At 43.6% G+C, this 14205-nt stretch overlaps 1 protein-coding gene across 7 annotated transcripts in view; it reads left to right on the top strand.

Moving 5' to 3' along the window:
• LRRK1 (leucine rich repeat kinase 1) overlaps nt 1–14205 on the top strand; it is a 74930-nt gene that overhangs the window by 21742 nt on the left and 38983 nt on the right. For 5 of the 7 annotated variants that reach the window (XM_085588957.1, XM_085588958.1, XM_021552572.4 and 2 more), the window contains 8 exons: nt 6–177; nt 2446–2628; nt 3242–3390; nt 8045–8271; nt 8759–8886; nt 9023–9186; nt 9903–10040; nt 13631–13743. In XM_085588957.1, the coding sequence (XP_085445083.1) occupies nt 6–177; nt 2446–2628; nt 3242–3390; nt 8045–8271; nt 8759–8886; nt 9023–9186; nt 9903–10040; nt 13631–13743 (1274 nt within the window). Of the gene's footprint in view, nt 1–5; nt 178–2445; nt 2629–3241; nt 3391–3411; nt 7926–8044; nt 8272–8758; nt 8887–9022; nt 9187–9902; nt 10041–13630; nt 13744–14205 lie in introns of those variants that run through there. The other 2 variants (XM_085588960.1, XM_085588962.1) reach the window with 2 other exon arrangements.

The following is a 14205-nucleotide window of genomic DNA, read 5'->3' on the forward strand; positions in this document are numbered from 1 at the left end:
ACCAGTGTCAGCTTTTAGGCATTGCAGCAGCATATGGGGATCTGCAGGCAGTGAGGTACCTGCTGAAGGAGGCGTTGGTGGTGTTACCAACAGAGCCCAACGATGACAATGCAGCAGTGGTGGCTGCGTATTTTGGGCACAAGGACATCGTGAAAGAGCTGCTGGATTCCCTGCGTGGTAAGCCCTGGGCTGACCCTGCCTCTCCTCGGGTTTTTCAGGAGCTGTGTGCTACAGCTCCAAGCAGGCATTTGGGGTTTTTGGCATTCCTAGGAAAGGGAGGGGTTTAGTCATGGGAAAGTGCATGGAGGGATCAGATCTCTGCTGTGCTTGAAGGAAACTTTCCTCCTGGGGAAGAGAAACACATACATAAAAATATTCCATGTTTGCAGACTGGAAGTGGAGGAAGATGCCATTGAGACAGTTCGTTCCTGTCAGGCTTCACAGCTGGGTAACATCCCAGACCCTACAGTGAGATTAGGGGATTTCCAGGATGCAGCATCATCCCACTGCTGATCCAGCAGTCTCAGTGGTGCTGGCAGAGAGTGGCCTGACTGGTCAGGGACACTTTGGGTGCACAGCTGGCGCCCATTTCGTTCTTTGCTTGACATTTTGTTTTGACTTTCAGGGGAATTCCTTCTTTAGAATAATAATTATATTTTACTTAAGTTTTATTATAGGAATTATTTTGGAGCAGAGACAGTTTTTTGACTCGGACACGATTCCTAAGGTAGCAGTAGGGGTGGGGGGCAGAGCACAACTCTGACTCAGGACCAGGAGCTGTGTTTGGGTCCCTGTTGCTCTTTTGGTGTTCTGTGAGCTTGGCAGCTGCTTCTCCCTGGAACCTTACATGCATTTGGGGTCCAGAAGTCCTGCAGAACATCTGGGGTAAATCCTTGACCTCAAACACTGCAGTAGCACAAGATCTAAGCTGCCTTCTGCAATATTTAACCTGAATATAGCTCCAGCTCCTCACTGGGACTAAATAGTTGCCAGTGGCCTCACTGAGAACAGGAATAACCTGTTGGGAAACCTGCTTATTTGGTGTCCTGTTGGAACACTGGTAAGCAAAATAAATGTTCCTGTTTGGGGAATGCAGTTAAATGCAATATTACCTTCAGCCAGAAAGGAAGCTGTGTAACCTAGTAGCAAAAATTAAATTATATTAATATAATACACTGAGTAATGAAAAGTGACTTAAGTAGTTTCTGGAAACTTAGCTCAGTTTAGAAGTGACCAAATTCTCTCCAACTCTTTCTTCGGGGGGGCCAGGGGAGGAGCTCTGTACAAACAGCAGCTTTCAGAAATTTTAATGCAGGACCTTCCAGCTGTTTTCTTGGGAAGTTACAGAGAAACCAATCACAGGGCTTAGGTATAAATTGCCTAAATTTGCAATTTGGCTTTTGCACTGCAGTGATTCTCCCTGGAACAGTGAGAACTACTTGTGGCTTACAGCTTAAGTGGAGCCCATTTTTTGTACCAGGAGGATGAGGGATTTAGTGGAGTTGTTAAGAATGCAAAGAGAGATGTAATTTCCACATGGATAAGCTGCAAAAAAGCCTTGACATGTAAAACTTGGATGTTCATGTAAGTGTTTCAGACAGGATGTGAATTTGTAAAGTATATGGAGGTATTACAGGGAATCAGAGGAGATTTGGGGACTGCTTATTGTTAGCAGAGACAATTCTGTCCTGGTTATTGAGTTACAGAATTAGGCACAGCTAGAGGAAAGTGGTGTTCTACAGGAAAACGTTATTTCTGAAAAAAAAAGCAGTTTGAGAATGACTAAAACATCAGCAAATTCATGCCAAAATCAGAACATGGTGTTTTAGTTTTTAGCCTTAAATGACATTTGTCTGACTTTACTATGAATTAATAGTAAAGAATTGACCTGAAATGAAATACTTGAAGGGGAAATGAAAGTTTTTGTGGGAGACTTCAGGTTGCAGCAAAAACAAGCTAAAACAATTCCTTTTTTGTTGACTGAAGATTTTGTTTTGTTTTGTTTTGTTTTATTCATCCAATAACATGAAAGATTACCTGGTTTTCCCCATTCTTTGTATCCCCTCTCATGAACTTGGAAGAAGTGGCCAGTCTCAGGTGTTGGATCTAATGTCTGCTTGGATCTGGATGCAAAGACAGTCCTCATTATTCCTTTTTGGGGTCAGATGTTTATTTATCTGGTGGTGTTTTAGCAGCATGTTGCTGCCTTATGAATGCTTAGGTCAGGGACAGACAAAAAATTTCACCCATTGGCTGGTTGGGTAAAGAACAACAGTTACAGTAAGCAAAGCTGAAAACTTTGTGCCTGACCATCTTAGGACCCTTTTCTAACACACTTTTGCAGTGGAATCTGTTCCTTTTGTCATCGGGAGCTTCACCCTGTCCCAAATCCTCACACATCACAGCCCAGTGGCACCAACTAAGTCACGTTTTTTATGTTTTCAGTAGGTCCTAATACTTGCCAGCAGCTCCTGAACTGGATGCTGGCCATAGCCTGCCAGCAGGGCCATTTGGAGATTGTCAAGCTCCTGATCCGTGCCTACAGTGCTGACCCAGAGAGCTGTGCAGTCAGGAGGAACGAATTCCCCGTCCTCATCCGCCTGCCCCTCTACGCTGCTATAAAGGCAGGTCTGTATTTGCAAGCTTCCACGTTCTGCCCCTTTTCTGCCAGGTCTTCAAAGAATGGGCTGAGCTGTTCACACACAAGATGGTATCCATGGCTTGTCTGGAGTTGGATTTCCAGCAGGATGAATTAAAGTAAAGTTGGCTCTGAATCTGCCGACTCAGCCAAATTGGAGTCAGGGCCTTGGGAAGTTAGATTGCTCTAAATACTGAGAGGCTGAACTTTCCTCTATAAACTCCTAGGGAAAAGACCCTTAAAAACCAAAATCCTTGCAAGTGAAAGCATTATTGTTATGGACACTCTGGGACACATGCTTGATTTAGGCTGAATAATTTGCACTTCAAAGGACAGCTGTGTGTATAGTTTAATAAGATGGGAATAAAGAGAAAAAAGAAAGAGCCTGGGCCAGCACTTTTACACAGTGTCTTTGCTGTCTCAGTTTGACCAAACTGAGTCCTGCTGCTGGAGGAAACAGACTTTACACAGTTCAGTTTCCTTTTTGCACACCCCCACAGTTGTTTTTTTTCAGAAGTGGTTATTTCCCAGGATTTCTGTTCAGCTCCTTGCTGGTTCATTTAACTGATGTGAAGGGAGCAAACAGTCTGCTTTTCTCCCAAGGGAATGAAGATATAGCCGTGTTTTTGCTGCGGAATGGAGCTTTCTTTTGTTCCTACATCCTGATGGACAGTCCTGAATCCAGCAAACACCTTCTGAGGAAGTATTTCATTGAGACAACCCCACTACCAGGTAGTGCTCCAGCAAAAACAGTAAGTAACAATTTATCTGCCTGAGGAGATGTTGTTTTGAAGGGGCATCATGTTAATAATTGATAATTGTCCTTGCATGCCATGTGGCTGCTGATTCTTCTCATCAACTAAGAGCCTTGTGGTTTGCTGCCCTTTTAAAAAGCCCTGCAAGTGGCTTTGGTGCTGAATTACAGGGTGTGAAACATCAAGGCTTTGAGTGGCATCACTGTGCAAGACACAGCAACAGCTTCTGTCGGGTAATTTAAATGTGAGCCAGGGTGTGCTAGGGAGAGGAAACACCAGTTTTGGGCCCAAAGCCTTGAAGAGAAGAAGCTGAGCTGCTTCTAGCACAGATCCCCTCTGTGCCACCAGGGTCATCACTCCCTTTAGGTTTCTGTTGTGCCCCCTGCCTGCAGGGTGATGCCACAAGCTCTGTGGTGTCCCCAAGTGTTGGCATGGCACAGAGCTGAGCATGGGAGCCCTTCTGTGTCAGACAAAGGTAAAAATGGGCTTGGGTGGCTTTTTGTTAACAAGGAGCATCAGCAAAGCAATGATCTACTGAGTATCTTCCCTACTTCAGATCCTCAGCAGTAAAAAAGTGTCTCACATTGGTATTGTTACTACTTTATAGGGAGGCACACAATATTTTGTATTATTTATACTGTTCTTCAGCAGTTTATTACCAGGTATTTTAATTTTTTTGCCTCAACATGTAGTTTAACTCACACTGAATAGAAGCATCAGATCCCTGAGCTTTCAATGCTTACAGTTTTCATCAGGTCACAAAAATTTTGCAGTGAAAAGATATCCTTTATCCATCCAGTTGAGTATCTGTCTGCTCAGGTTGTAGCATTGCAGGCTGTTGGTTCTGCTTTGGTGTTAAGTAAAAATAAGGAGAGAGGTTTTAGTAGATTTACAGACTTCTCCATTCTCTGTTTTTCTGCCAGAATCCTCTCACTGGGTTCCTGTTGTTAGCCTGAGTGTTAGACCGCGTAAGTGAACTTGACTGCTTTAGGCTCACTCAGTAGATTTCAAGCACTCCTTGTGCTAGTCTGAATTTTGTTGACAGATAAACAAAAAAAATCTGAGTTTTAGATGTGGATAAGAGTTGATAAAATGTCTTTAAGAAGGAAAAAAGAAATCCAACTGGAGAATTCAGCTTGAATAAGTTTGGAATAAATGTTTGAATCACAGGAAAGAGGTCTGTTTTCCATGTGAATTTGCTGGAAATATTTAACTTAGCTGCTCTAAAAATGACTCAGCTTTGCTGTTGTCACACCCTGAGCAAAGAAGAGAGCAGTCTTCAAACATCAGCTAATTGCCAGAAGGCCCTGGTTTAAAAAGAAAAAGAAAAAAAGCAGAGAAAAAGCACAGAATCTTGACCTTGATTCTCCTAGTAGCTGTTTATTTTTAATATGTTTACTTATTTAATGCTTTCTCTTTGAATTAATTTTGGCAGACTGGGGCAGATTTGGGAGGATCTGTCCTAGTTTGTCTGCAGAGCTCAGATCTTTGGGAAGTGACACTCACACACCCTGATAACTTCTTAAAACAGAGCTTTGTGGCAGCTGCAGACAAACTGCCTCGGCGCTGTCTCCTTGTCTCAGAGGGTTCATCCTGAGATAGATTTTGCACTGGGAGGAAGCAAAACTGGGCTGTGTGGAGACTGGGACATGTGTGGCAGCCAGCTGGATGTCACAAAGTTCTCCCCTTGGATAGGGAGGGCAAGCCAAGCACTGATCATTTCAGAGTGAGCCCAGAACTTCAGGAGGGTTTGTCCCTTCTGTGCTATCTCTGAGTGGAAACACTTGAGCACAGCTGAGCTCCAATCGATTTTGCAGCAGTGAATGCAGAGTTATGCATAAAATGTGCCTGAGAGCTGGTTTGGCTGCCACACCTTCCAGACAGCCCTTGCACCCAGCACAGCTGCCCTTTCTCAGGCAAGAGAACTTACATCTCATTTTTCTAATATCTGTTTCTCCTTTTTGTGTTCTTTCCTGGCATAAATTTATACCCACAGCAAACCACAGTTCTGCTAAAGAGGGGAAGTGATCCATTTTTACAGGAACAGGTAACAAATGCCAAAGAGAGCCTTTGCAATGAAGTGGCCAGACACAGATTCCAAACTTCAGCCGATGTAGTCAGCAGAGAGATAAATGTAATTTTCCAGTGTGTGCAGTGTGAGATATATTTAATTTTTCCATTACAGGCCAGAGAAGAGCTTTGTCTGCTGTATTTTCCCTAGGAAATAGTTTACCAATAATTTTCTATTCAAGCATACAAATGTATGTATGTGTGGGATCCTCCTCTCATTTCTTTATCCTGGTAATCTCACTTACATCAGCAGCAGCACAGAGCCCTGCAGCAGTCCCACACAAGATTCAGAGCAGGGCTGTTGATGGAGGGAACAGATCCCTGTCCTCAGATTATCCCATCTGCAGCAGGAGTGAGGTTCTGGAGCACGTCACGTCATTTAGGAGAAATGCACAACAGCCTTTCTTAATCACCTTACCAGACAGCCTCAGATTTAAGTAAATATTTTTCATATTTATAGTTGATCCTTTGCCAAAGAGCAGTGGGGTTTCTTGCTCCTGCACAATTTCCAGTCCTTTGCCTCAGTGCATCCCTTGGCATTGCTGCAGTAGATTTCAATTTAGTCTTCAGGGCTTGTATTGAGAAATTCTTCCTTTGGCAGGAGAGTGGAGTCTGCAGAGGTTTTCCTTGGCCTTCTGAAGAGCAGTGAGCTGCCTGCAGTCGGCCCTGAGCTAACATCCTCTGAACTCTGTCCCTGGTTTAGCACAGAGTTCACCACCAGCCCCAGACTGAGAAGGGTTGGGCTGAGCCCTGAGCTCTGCGAGTTTGGCATCACAGACCTTTGGCATCAGAGAAACAGCTTTTCTGGGAAAACAGTGCAGATGATGAAGTATGAGTTGGGGAGTAAATCCCCTCTCTTTGTGGCACTGCTGTCAGGATTTTTTTCACTTAATTAACATTTTCACTGCAGAGTCCTGAGCCAATCAAACCCCTAAGGTAACTCCATTGATACCAGGTTAGTGGTACCAGCTGAATTTGGTTCTCTGTCTAAGTCAGATAGTCATGTTTGGCTGGTCCCCAGTTTGCAGAGACTGTCAGTCCTTGTCTCTGGATGGGAAGGAGGGCACTGATTGCTGGGATTCAAAAAGTTGCCTTGGATACAGGACACCAACCCACAGCACTGATAGCAGGTGCTGGATTTCACAATCTTGTCTGTGATTTGAGAAGTCATTATCTGCATTCTACAGGTATCTCCTTATCATATTAAATACCCTGAGGCCATGCCTCTGCATTTTTGAGGGAAATGATACACAGCAATCGTAATGCAAAACTAAGATGGTTTATCAGTCTGCAAAGAGGAGCAGCACAGACACAAAGTCCTGCTTGCAGCCCCTAAAAGAAGGCTGTAAGGTGGTATTTTTACTGCACTGTTTGTGTACTCAAGGACAAGTATTTCTTTTCTAAGCCAAGGGATTTGTAGTACATTTTACAGGTGAGAGAAAAGTTCAGAAAACTGGATATTGAATTTAAACCAAGAGTTTCTAAGCAGGAAGCTGTTAAATATGCAGAATGGGAAATCTGTCAGTAAAACAGGATATGTTTGGTGTGAGAGTGAAAGCTTTGCAGTGCAGCTCCCATTGGGTGCTGCGCAATTTGCAGTGGTAGTGGAGACTCTGCTTAATTTGATTTCTTGTTGCTTCTGGGTTGTGGTGATTTACAGGGGTGCCTTGTGGCATGGCAGTGGATGTAGCTTGGAACAAACAGCTGGAGCTCCCTGCCTTGGTTTCCCCAGTGGCACAATGGGCATAATATTTCCATTTGTATTTGCAGGGCTGTCCTGAGGCATCACGAGTGAAGGTTTGAAAAGCACAGTGTCTACACTAAGTACAACTACTGTCAATATCTAAAAAGTGCATCTGTTTGTACTTACCCTTTGTTCCATTCTCCAAAACATTTGAACTGTCTGATCTACATGGCCAGTCCTGAGTCTCAAATAAGCATTTGAGATAGGCCTTTATTTCCTTTTTCTCCCTTCCTCAAATACATTCCTTTGAATTCTAAATTTGGGGTTAAAATCCAAAGAGCTAAATACTGGGCATTGGAAAAGAAAGCAAATTAAATTTGCTGTTGGGTTCTTGCTGCCTCCTGGTGGAGAATTAAAAATTATTCAATTGAGTCTGGTTTTGGAATGAGTAATGTCAAAACCAACACGTTTATGAAAACATTTTGGAAATAAAATTTTTTAAATGTGCATTTCAAGACAAGGATTAGAATGCAATGAGATGATCTTGAAAATGAAGCCTTGGGTTATTTCTTTGCATTGATGACCACTATGTGTTCACACTTTCTTCTGGCCAAGCTGGACCCTGAATAATATGGACTGGTGAAGAGGTCCAGGTTCCCTGCTTGAGCTTGCTCATGGTCTTTGGAGTGAAATCATGGAGCAGATACAGCAGGGGCTGCTGATATCCAGGCATGATTTCATCTCTGAGTCAGTTTAATTCCTAGAAGCAGATTGGAAAGTGAGCAAAATGTTTATGGCCTGTGCTCTGCTCTGCCAAATTCCCAGTGGTGTAGCACAGGCTGAGACCAACTGGGATTTCACTAATGTGGTTTTCTCTTTTCTCTCTGACACATGCAGGCTTTGTGTGTGAACTGGTCAAACCTCAAACTGCCCTGGGTGGATCTAGACTGGCTGATCGATATCTCCTGTCAGATAACTGAGCTTGATCTCTCTGCCAATTGCCTGGTGTCCCTCCCCTCTGTGATCCCATGGGGGCTGATCAACCTGAGGAAGCTGAGCCTGGCTGACAACCAGCTGACAGAGTTACCCAGTGTGCAGTCCTCTGATGAGATCATCTGTACCAGGTGTGTGCTCCACACCAAGCTGAGCCTGCAGGGAGAGCAGCCTCAAACTGGGCTTGAGGGAGACTCTGTAAGGGGCAGAGCACATTGCAGGAGCTTCTTGGTCTGTGAGGTTTAGCTTAGGATTTGCCCCTCTGCATTCTCATTTCCAAGTTTGTTGTCAGGACAGTTGTGGAGACTTTTATTCCTGTGTTGTCTCATGTTGCTTCTGCTTTTCTCCAGCTCTGGTGAGCCCCATTCCTCTAAGCTGGCTCAGAGTGACATTTACTGGCTGATACCAAAGATTTAATCTGCTGTCTATCCAGAGCACCTCTCCCTGTTCCCTGGGAGGGTTAATTTTCTAATTAGGGTTTTATGCTTTGCCTTGTGAGGCACACTTTAGCTGCTTTCATTCAGGACTGAAGCTGTCCTGGTAAAACAGATGTCTGTGGCAACAGGAGGCTTTGCTAGTGTTTTACTGATGCCTGACTGAGATTTTCTGTACTCTCAGGTTACTTGAGGTCGATGTATCCAGCAACAGGCTCTCTACTCTCCCTACTGGAATCCTACATCTTAAAAACCTTAAAAAACTCATCGCTTCCAAAAACTATATGGAGAAGTTATTTGACGAGGAAAACAGTACGTACAGTCCAGTGTTTGGCTTGTATTTCAAGGCTGGGCCGTAGGGAAGAACCCCAAAATGTTAAAATAATGGCTTATATGGCTTTAAAGCTCTTGTGCTTATACCAAGGCCACAATGTTTCATGTTTTCCAGCAACTAATTGGATTGGCTTAAGGAAGCTGCAGGAGTTTGACATCTCTGACAACAGGTTGGTGGAACTTCCAACCGTTTTTCTATACTGCTTCAAGTCCCTAAACATCCTGAATGTTTCCAGAAATCAGCTGAAAGTGTTTCCAGATCCCTGGGCCTGTCCCCTGGTAAGTTGAACTGCCCTAACAGAGGTAGAGGCTGAAAAAAACTGTTGAAACTATGCAAAAAGAAAAAAAAAAATTGACTGTGATGCTTAAAAAGCTGTCAGAGGCTTAAAAGGCTGTTCTGTAGGAGTGCCCCTGCCCCATAAACCAAATTTGGTTGATGGGTTTCAGATCCAATCTTTCTGAGGTTCCACACTGTTCTCACCATGTTGATGGCATTGGTGGAGAAGTTTTAGAAATGTGTCTTACATGGATTTATTAAATTTCTCTGTAGTTCCACTGAGCAGAAGTATTGTTAGGATCATTTTACAAAACACCCAACTTTCACCAGAAGTAGCTTTGCCCAAACCCATGGCAAACTAGGACATCTGTATCCACAACCATCACAGTGACTTTATTCCTCATTTTTACAGGGGCAGCAAGGGAACAGTATCCTTTGGGGAAATGTTTGTTTGTGGTTGAAAAGCAAATGGGGGTGGGTGATTTTCAAAATAGTTTTTGGAATATTTTTGCCCACCAAGGAATTTGACCAGCAGTTGAGTGCATCTCCTTATCAAGCCTATGTGTCTGCATGCCAAATAGTTTATCTAGATTAAGGTGTCTAAAGAAACCACCTAGAATTAATTTATTAAAGCTTTTGACATTTGACAGCTGATCTAACACATTATTTAAAGAGCTAATTCCTGCTCTGTAAGTGTGGGGCTTTTTATGTTTTCCAGAAATGTTGTAAAGCTTCTAGAAACGCACTGGAATTCCTACCTGATGCATTGACTGTGTTCTGGAAAAATCACCTGAGAGAAGTGGATTTTTCTGAGAATTCACTGAAAGAAGTTCCAGCAGGACTCTTCCAGCTTGAAGTAAGTGTCATTTCTTCATAGTTCTCACATTATTTTTCCTAATACAGACTCAGACCTGAAACTGGCTGCCTGGGTAAGGTAGGAGCCTATGTGCTGGTTTGAACTAGCTGTCACCCCCTGAATCACCACATTCAGGCCCTCATCCAGTAAGATATATCTAGTTTCTGACACAGAACTTCTGAGAACTCTCTGGATGTCTGTGGTTTGCAGAATTTGGGAGCACAATTTGGAAGACAAGCCCTGCATTGTAGCTCCAAGCTCCAGCCATTGAAATATTGATATACTCAAGTGCACTCGCAAATAGTTGTGCATTTTCTTGAAAAAAGTGTTGTGTAATTAGGAGTTAGTCTTTCTGTGCTGAAAATAACATGTTTGAATAGCCTAAACAGTGCTACCTGGGACCTCTGTAATCTCAAAGGCTGTAGATTAAATAATTCTTTCCTGTGGACACCACAGATCCATGGGTTTCTGTCAAAATTCTTCAGAATTTCTGCTTTCACATAGTGGTGATGTGAAACTAAGCAGAACTTGGGGTTTCCTCCAAGCTTCCCTGCAAGATTGTGAAACTCGGGCTTGTGGAGAGAGAAACAGAGGTAAATCTGTGTGAAGAAGTTCCATGTTTTTTCCTACTGGCCTCTGTAGGAAGGATGCAGAAGCGATGGTTCATATCCATGTCCAGTCCTGATCTCAGGATCTGCTGCAAAGGTGCCTTTTACTCCTGCTGGAACAAGAGGGTTGAGTTCCCTCAGTTCTTTCCAGTGATCTCTGCACATTTGGTTTTGCTCTCTGGTGGCCGTTTGTTTCCAATTGGCATTTCTCCTGAAACAGAACAAATCCTATGGACCATTGTCTCCAAAACTTGGTTTCTCTGAATGCTTTGAGAACCATCCCAGGGGGTGGGAGCCACCATGGCAGATATTAAACACTAGGTGGTGCTTCCAGGGTACAATTCTTGGGTGCTGCTGCTCAGAGAGTGCCAAGGGAGAGATCTCAGCACAATCTTTGCTGATGTTCTCAAAGTTAGTGAGCCTTGGCTGCCCTAAATAGTGTCAGTTTTTATCTGTATCTCTTCAGCATTTTATTAATAAAAGAAATAAATGCCACGCATTTTCAGTGCCCTGAGGGCCAGAGTGTGGTGAGCAATTGAAGGTAAAACCCCATGCCTGGAGGAACCCCTGGCTTGGGCTACTCCTTGATTGTAGAGTTGCTGTGGGTGAACAATTGTAGAATTGCTGTGGGTGCACATGCTGTGCTCATGCTCCAGCCCTCTCCAGAAGCAGATGTGGGAAGGGGGAGAAATGGGAAGTGAAGTATTCCTACAGATAATGTATTATTTTTGTGTAGGAACAGCAGTGAACTGCTTTCTCCCTGGGAAAAGCAGACAGCAGAGGAGGCCTGTGACTTGAAAGCACATGTCATGGCACAGCCATTTGTCACTGTAGCTGCAGTGTAGTGTAGTTGATCACTGGCCTTTGCATCGTTTGCAGAGGAACTTCAAGACTGGGACCAGCTCAGTCCTTAATACCATGTGTATTCCAGAAACGTGGTGTTGAGAGAAACAGAAACCTTCCAGCTTTCTTGGCTGTTTCCTTCTAAAGGAGCCAACCAAGCCATGTCTTAGTTCTTTAGACTAGTTTTCTTCTTCCTATTTTGCTTCTCCTGAAGACACCTGGCCCCCTCTGGGTGGAGTTACTCGATAAGACTCTGGTCAGCTTTTCCACATCATGGCCTGACTGAGGCACCTTAATCTGGATGCTGCAATCCCTTCACTCAAATGTCATCTCACACCCTTTTGCATGCTGTGATAGCAGCTGTGAAGGAAGCTTGTCTGCCACTGCTCTTGTGTCCCTTCTGGAGGCCCCTGTTCTCACACTGAAAAGCAGTAAAAATGGAAAATTAGAGAGAAGAGGCAATTAAAAGGATTAGAGATCTCCAGAGTTTCAGTCATGAAGAACCACAGCCAGCTGACAGTCACTAATTCTCCCCCCATGCACAGAACCACTGGAGAGAAGGTGCCCAGGCTCTCAGCTCCCTGGAGAGTGGCCTTGGTCAGTGTCTGGGGGCACACAGACACAGTGACTGAAAAAGAAACACCCCAGTTAGAGCCCACAGAGCACAGTTTGTGCTAATTCCGAGATATGCAGCCTCCCTCTGCTCCCTCCCCCTGCCCAGGGGTGGTGTTTGGGGGAGAAGTCTGAGGCATTGTCCTTGCACAGCCCCATGCTGACACTTGGAGAGAGCCCCACACCGAGAGCCAAGGACAGCCTGGGCCCTCCTTCCAGGGGAGCACGAATGATGGCAAAAGCATTGGCTGTCAGTTTTCAGTTTCACAGTTTTCCCTCTCCTTTCGGTGGCTCACTCTGTCTGCAGCTTTGTATTCCCTTCACCTTCCCCGGATGCCAGCAAAGCCCAGTTCCGCCCCTCTCCATCACTAGAGGGAGCGTTGTGCACAGTAATTCCCATTCCAGCCACTGCTGGTTGTCCATCACTTATGTCACATGAACACCTCATATTTTTCCAATCTTAAAAAAAGGGGAGGAAGCCAACAAACTGCTTTGTGAGACCCTGTTAATCCTGCTTGATGAAAAGGGGCATGAACCTTTTATATTAACGTGGAGCACATAAAACATTTAACACACTTGACGCTGAAGTCTCTGCTGGTAAAACATGATTTCCATGGGGTATAATTCATTAATATTGCTGTACTTCTGGCAGGAGATAATTCAGCTGACATTCTGCTTTATCTCAGTTTTTCATGGTGGGGGGACTTGCTGGATAAACCTGGTTGGAAACTCTACAGACAACACTGTTTTTCAGTGGAAAATTGGATTTTCAGCCAAACGAAAATGATCATTTGAGCCTCAGCATTATTAAGGGCAGATGGAAGAGCATAAAGTTTACAAAGCTGAATGGGAACTGCATTTTTTTCTTTTATATTTCAGTTAAATTCAAAGGAGATCTTATGTTTAACTTGTTATTTCCAGCTGAGTCCTATCTCTATGGTGTTAACTGTATGGTATCAGTCAAGTTTCACTTGTTCTTAAAATTTTTGTCTCTGCTCAGAGGAGAAAAAAAAAGGAGAAGTGTAACTTGTATAAATCTCAGAAAGTGAATACAAATCCTGTCCATTTTAATAGAGATGTCATAAAAAAGCAATCGGAACTTTTCCTTGTGTGAAGTGGTTCATGTTCTGCGCCTCGATTTTGTGCATGTACTGCAGGTGTAAGCCCACTCTGTACAGACACACACATTTATGACATATATTTGTAGTCCCTACGTGGCATCCTGTGTTGGTAAATCAGAGTGTTCTTTTCCACTTGGAAAGGTTTCCTCACTAAGAAGTAAGATGTCCTCCTGCATGGGCTGTTTCCAAGTGCATCTGTCAGCAAGTGGAGCAATAATCTCCCTGGAGTGAGCAGTGCAGAACTTGCTGGGGACAGGGAGGAAATGTTTGCATGCTGGGCAGCATGGACAGGATGTTCTGATGAATAAGATGTACTTTCTTCATGTTTCTGTTATTTAATAGCCATGCTTAAAAAGCTCTTTCTGTGTGTTTGGTGCTCCCTAACTCCAGGCTATTCCTCTCCTAGGCTTTGGTGTCCCTGAAGCTGCTGGGAAATCAGTTAGTTACATTGCCTTCGCAGGATAAGTGGAATTGCAAACAACTTAAGTCGCTGGATCTTTCAAAAAACCAGCTTGGGAAGTAAGTGTTGCTTTCAAGATTTGGCTAAGAAAACAAAAGCTGAAGAAATAATAGCAAACCCAATCCCTTGTGTAACACAAAGGGTGTCAGGAGAGAATTAATCACCTGCATAGAAGGCATTGATACCCACATACCATGTCCCCAAATATATTGTGTGTCTGTGACAGTGATGAATTATCCTTTGCTGAATTCTTTGGGCATTTAACACACTGTATCATTTATTAAGTGGATAGATTATTGATAATGGCATTTTAATTTCTGAGCATGTAGGAATTTCTTCAGCCCAGTGTGTGGTTCATCACTACAAATACAAGTTTGTGGGGATCATGTCTTAACCATAAACCATCTGGCTGGACTGCAGTTATTAGTTCGTGTGGGAGTATTGTTATGGAAAAAATGAAAAGTCTTTGTTTTTTAAATGGAGTATAACCAGCTGCAAGTTCATAGAGAAGATTTCCATCC

The sequence above is a fragment of the Lonchura striata genome, chromosome 10 (genome assembly GCF_050655825.1).
Source record: "Lonchura striata isolate lonStrDom1 chromosome 10, ASM5065582v1, whole genome shotgun sequence".
In the NCBI taxonomy this organism is placed as follows: domain Eukaryota; kingdom Metazoa; phylum Chordata; class Aves; order Passeriformes; family Estrildidae; genus Lonchura; species Lonchura striata.